Below are 6,000 nucleotides of genomic sequence, written 5' to 3'. Positions count from 1 at the left end.
TTTGAAACATGAGAGACTGATTCAGAAAGATTTGGAGAGCCTGGATTGACGTCTGGTCCCTCTTAGTCCCAAGAGCGAACAACACCCAAAACAAAGAGCACAAACAAAAGACTTCCCTCCACCAAGATTTGAAAGTATCTTGTCCCCTTATTGGTCCTCTGGTCAGGTGTCAGCCAGGTTTACTGAGCTTCTTAACCCTTTACAGGTAACAGGCATTAACCCTTAACTGTTTATGACAGCAAGATATGGGCAGTAACTCTCCCTCTCTACTCAGCAGTGATGAGGCCTCAGCTGGAGTGCTGTGTCCAGTTCTGGGCACTAGACTTCAGGGATGATGTGGACAAATTGAAGGGCATCTAAAGGAAAGCAACAAACATGTTAAAAGGCTCAGAAAACCTGGCCTATCACCCTAAGAAAGAAAGGGGGAGGCATGTTCAGTCTTAAGAAAAGATGGAGGGGGGGCTTCAGATATGTTAAGGGCTGTTTATAAAGAGGATGCTAATCGATTTCCACCCCCCACCCCCTGTCCACTGAAGATAAGGCAAGGAGTAATGGTCTTAATCTGCAGCAGGGGATGTTTAGGTTAGATAATAGGAGAAACTTTCTAACACTAAGAGTAGTTAAACTCCGGAATAGGCTTCCAAGGGAGGTTGTGGAACCTCCCATCACTGGAGGGTTTTAGGAACAGGCTGGACAAACACCTGTCTGGGATGGTCTAGGTTTACTTGGTCTTGCCTCGGAGCAGGGAGCTGGACTTGAAGACTTCTCGAGGCCCTTCCAGGCCTACGCTTCTATGATGGCTGTGAATCCTGACTAGCGATAGGTGCCTCCCTTGGGCCAAAAGTGGGTGTCTGGCGACCTTTCAATTTAGGCCCCTCTAGGCCCTCCCCTCTCCTCAGGATTTCTTACTCGCTATCTTAAGCAGCTTGCTGATTTCTGTGAATCCCATGCTTAGGCATCTCGTTCTCCTCATGCATTGTATAGAGAGCCTGTGTGCCTGACTGAGGGTTCCTCCAAATGGCAAGATGCCTAAAAGGTAGATGTTGCAATGCCTAGGTCTGACCATGGATCTAGCCCCTTGATTCTTAAGGCCCACAAAGGATTTCAGTTCCTCTTAGTTTCAAAAACTCCACTGCAGCCCACCACCTTCTAGTGGTGATGAGACAATGTCAGTGCTTCAAGGAATTGATGTTGCTTTAAGCACACTTTGAGCTTCCAAGTGATGTAAGGGTTACACTAAGATGTGTCTCACCACTTCGTGCTCAAGTGATTTGCTTCAGTACCATGAAAATATATAGTCTATGGGAAGCCTCACCTAGCCAGTGTTTCCAACATCTCATGGCTTCCTGCTACTTCTGCTCTTAGTACTGCCATCATGTAGGTTCACTTCCCTTTTCTTTAGGGGACCTACTTGGATGTGCTGCTGGGAGCCAATGTCTCATTGGCAGATTATCCTGGACCTTCCCATAAAGTCTTTGATTGGATAGGGATAAAATCTTTTTGTGGAAAAACTTGCTATCCGTTTCATCAAAAAGATGTTAAGACTTTAGACCTTTCTCTCTCTATGCAGAGATGGATATCCTATTAACATACAGACAGATTGAATGAAATAATATAGCTTCTTCGTTATATTAAGGCTGTAACACCCTTAATTATTCTGTTCCATGGAAGCTTGTCAATAGGGTGACCAGATGTGACCCTGGAAACTCGAGATTTCTCTGATCAAGTGTGAGCATTCTGTGCTGCAGACTGCACCTCTGCATTGAAGATGAGGGCAGTTGCAGTCAGCTTTCTTGTGCAAGCTGGGTGCAGTCCTCAGATAAGATAAGTGAAGTCTGGACACTACTGAATTTAGGAGTCCTAGAATCCTACACAGAGTGAAGCTAGAGTGGTATTTAACAATCTGGAAAGATAATGTTATTAATATAAGAGTAGTGATGGGTATGTTTATTTCAATGGTTTTCAACTTTTCCAAACTACTGTACCCCTTTCAGGAGTCTGATTTGTCTCATGTACCCAGAGTTTCACTCGCTTAAAAACTATTTGCTTACAAAATCAAATACAAAAGTGTCATAGCACACTATTACAGACAGACTGCTGACTTTCTCATTTTTAATCATATAATTATAAAATAAATTGATTGGAGTATAAATACTGTACTTACGTTTCAGTTTGATATTTGAGCCTGTTTTTCACTTGTGAGCCTTGTCTGAAGCTAGAGCCCTGAGTGGTATGGCTGAAATGCAAGCCTTGCCACCTAGGGCCGTAGTATGTAACTTAGCTTTACGGGGTCCCCTGTGGCGTGGGATTCTGGGCAACCCCCCTAAACCCATCTCTCAATCCCCAGGTTGAGGAACACAGATCTAGATGTGTTGAGTACTCCCAGGGATATGCGTACTTCTGGTTGAAAAACAGTGCGTTATTCAGTGCTACGCATCAATTGAGGTGATGTCCAGGGAACTGCTGAGAGTGGCTAAAGTGTGCTTCTAGTTTTGTAGTGACTCTTCATTGTAACGCCAGTGATGTTTATGTGCATATTGAAACACACAACCAACTATTGACAAGCTTCCATGTAACAGAATAATTTATAAAAGGTTTGGTGCTTTGTTTATGGATTAGTTTGTTGTGGATGTGGGGCTTTTTTCTTTTGATCTGGTAGCATTTTACCTCAATTTCTTTGTCATTCTGTTCTGTCAGGGATTCTAACAACTCTTTGGAGGCAGTGTGCTAGCACAGCCTAGGAATATCCAAGTGAGAGCTGCACTGGCAGATTGATAGCAGCGAAGGGATTAAATCTACTATGCATGATATTCTGGGCTACTTTGCAGCCATTGTAAATATTGAAAGCACTAGACCAAAATAATCTCATTACTAAACCAAGTTCTAATAGTTTGTCTTGGTAGCGTGGATTGGCCCAAGTTATGTCAGAAGGGTTCAAAACCAGACTCTAGCCTAAGTTTCTCTGTGTGCTGAAATGCAGATACAGCAATTGGCTTGTCCACATTGCCTGGCCTAACTATCATAGAACCAAGTTCATTCACAAGAGGGCTTAGACTGTGCTTACGCATAACTGGAAACTGTGTTCATTGTGCTTATTTGTCTGCTTGGATTTCTACTAAACAATCTCCACAGATCTCTAAAACTTTCCCATGCTGGGGTGGAACCAAATCGTATCTAGAACTAACCTGTAAACTAACACTGGGACAAAAATTGCCATCCAGTACCGCAGCATAACAAGTTATGGTTTTGTCTAGCAGTATAGGGACTGACCAAGCTGTTTTGCCCTGTTGTGGCTGAGCTGTTACCAAACCATGCCAACCACTTGAGACTTCAGGTTTACAGCATAGTTTAAGGGCATTGATTAATATGTGTTTCAGTTCTATCTATGCTGCTGGACCAAAGTACCTTTTAACCAACTGGAGAACAGTCTGCCCTACCATTATCCTCTACTACTCTGGCTAGTTTGGGTGGAGACTTAAGCAGTATTTCCAGAAAGGTATTAACCATGGTACAGCACTATCACCCTAGCCAGTGTGCATCAGCCTTGACTGTTCACAATCAGCCTTCTAGATTGGGTAGCCTCTTCTGAGAAGAGCATTTGTTCAATATGTTTCTTGTTTTCACTGTTGACATCATAATGTCAATGGAACCTAAGACCCCACTTGCTGAACATCAATAATGCAGCAGTTACACATGCACAGACTATAGGATGCATGTTTCCTTAATGTAGGAGAAAAAAGAAAAGATGGTCTGCACTTTCAGCATAAATAAAACCAAATTTGATCTATATTTTAAATGGGGAGGGGGAACCCCTATCACTAGTGTTCTCTATGGGAGTGAGAAACAAATAGTAACATCAAAAAGTGGATTTGAAAGCACCTATTTCTCAGTAGGTGCACGCTGAATGAATAAATAAATGTAAAAAAAACTATTGGCAGAACTGTCTAAATAGAATGGCTTTTGTTTTTAATTTCTCTGAGGAGTTGATGGCTCTTCTAATCTTGACATGCATCTAGAAAAGCCATTGGGTGTTAAAATCATTACTTAAGCCAAGGGGGCAAAATAAGTACTGGGCCAGTGAATGTGTGTTCTCTGTTGGTATGTTTCATGCATTTTTATGGGTTCATGTCTTAGGCTCACTTCACTGTAGCTTCTGTGTAGGACTTCTTCTGTGGTTTGTGTTTAAGCAAACAGCCTGTGACTGAGATACATTTTCTTGTATTTGTGCTTCTTATAGGTGGGCAATTCTGAAGAACCAGATGAGATGCCTTTGCCAGATTCTGAAAGTGTGCATGTTATTCCTGGAAGTATTTTACTCTGGAGGATAGCTCCAAGACCTCCAAATTCAGTACAGGTTAGCCAGGGCTCTGGTTAAATGTTTGGTGCTTTGACAATTTGTTGTTAAACTGTAAAATGTGCAGTGAACATCTTAATTACAGACTTCCCTTGCTCATGATGCAGTGGTTAAAATAACTTTTTTACAGTAAAATAAACTTTTTGCTGCAATGATGTTGAACTTCCCCAACACAAACTGTAATGAGCTATGTAATGTGGAACTGAATATGTAGGCCTCATATTGTAGATGGACAGGCCAGCATGCACACTTGGCTTCTTTCTAGCTTAGCTTAATTTCTCTACAGACTCACTGATTATGATGAATTAGATAATTGCTCTACTTAGCAGTGGCCTGGAGAATTCACTATCCCACTCTGTTGCCACTTAAGTACTGTCATCCATTTGGGAGGCGGGTTTAGTACAGGACAGCCAGTGCATGAGACCTTTCATCAGAGGTGTCCATAGAGGAGCAGAGTCTGCCAGAGCTCTGTAAGACAAACCATGGAGTACAAGAACTGACACGTCAGAGGAAGGCTACATAACATGAGTGGGTGTATGAAGATCTACTGAGTTGGATAGACAGCTGAGCAGCACAGACAAGTAGATGCGTGGCTAGAGAGATCCGGAAGCAGCAAAAGAAAATCAGGCAGGGTGGTCATGTAGGTGCATATAGAGAGAAGGCTAGGTTGCTTTAGTAGAGGCGGTGAGGAAAGCCCCTAGAGGATGAATAAGGACAAAGAGAGGGAGGGAGAAACAACCTGTTTGGCTAGTCAGATCTCATTCTAATTAGACATGAGCATAAAGGTTCACCCACATATACCTGGCACACTTTCACCTTGCTCGCATCTTAACATTGCCACTATATAATAGTTCAGCAATTAAAAAGTTGCTTCAATTATATGTTACTACATATCAGTGCTCTTTTGATTTCTAAAAAGCTCTTTTTATAAGTGAAGACTCTTAGCAGCCAAAACTTTCATAAAGTGATTCTTTAATTTTTGTTTCTCTTTCAGATGTACAACTTTACTAGCTTTGCTATGGCTTTGAATGAATTGGATAAAGAAATGGAGAGTGTTGTTCCTAAAACTGACTGCCGGTTACGGCCAGATATAAGAGCGATGGAAAATGGTGAAATAGGTGACTTTTAAAAATAAAAATACAAAATAACTTGTCAAAGTTGAAAGACTCGTGGGAACTCCAACCGAAAGGTTACAGATACTACCTTAAGCAATAACAAGCCATCTTTACAGATAAGCTTTTCTTTTTTTTTTTTTGGTGGTGGTAGAACATACCTTTGAAATATATCCTTGTAGGGGTGAGTGAAAATGTTTAAATGTATAAGCTTTATGCCAGGCATGTTACCCACACCGCCATTATAAGCATTACACTTTTTTATTGTTAAATTAGAGTGAAGAGACTGAGGCCAGATAGAAGGCACAGAGTGCTGCCTTGTCAAGCTTTTTAATTGGACCTTTTATGAAAGGCAATAGCAAAGTTGTGAGTTTGCCATGATTAGAACTTGCCGCTGTACAAAGTCTTTCATTATTCCACTCAAAAATATTCTTTCATTACATCAACCAATCCAAAATACCAATTTCAGTAATGTGATTGAAACTACTGAAGTTAAGTTTCCCCTCTCAAAAGAAGTGCATGCCCACTTTAAAA

The 6,000-nt window shown here is 41.4% G+C and overlaps 1 protein-coding gene across 4 annotated transcripts in view; it reads left to right on the top strand.

Annotated features, from left to right (window-relative positions):
• The window catches only part of OSBPL1A (oxysterol binding protein like 1A), a 160,999-nt gene that overhangs the window by 145,812 nt on the left and 9,187 nt on the right, over positions 1-6,000 (top strand). For all 4 annotated transcript variants that reach the window (XM_032799011.2, XM_075062973.1, XM_032799010.2 and 1 more), the window contains 2 exons: positions 4,238-4,354; positions 5,349-5,472. In XM_032799011.2, the coding sequence (XP_032654902.1) occupies positions 4,238-4,354; positions 5,349-5,472 (241 nt within the window). The remainder of the gene's footprint in view (positions 1-4,237; positions 4,355-5,348; positions 5,473-6,000) is intronic.

This window comes from Chelonoidis abingdonii, chromosome 2, assembly GCF_003597395.2.
Source record: "Chelonoidis abingdonii isolate Lonesome George chromosome 2, CheloAbing_2.0, whole genome shotgun sequence".
NCBI classification, from domain to species: domain Eukaryota; kingdom Metazoa; phylum Chordata; order Testudines; family Testudinidae; genus Chelonoidis; species Chelonoidis abingdonii.
The sequence above is the reverse complement of the archived record's forward strand: the minus strand, read 5'-3'. Positions and strand labels throughout refer to the sequence as shown.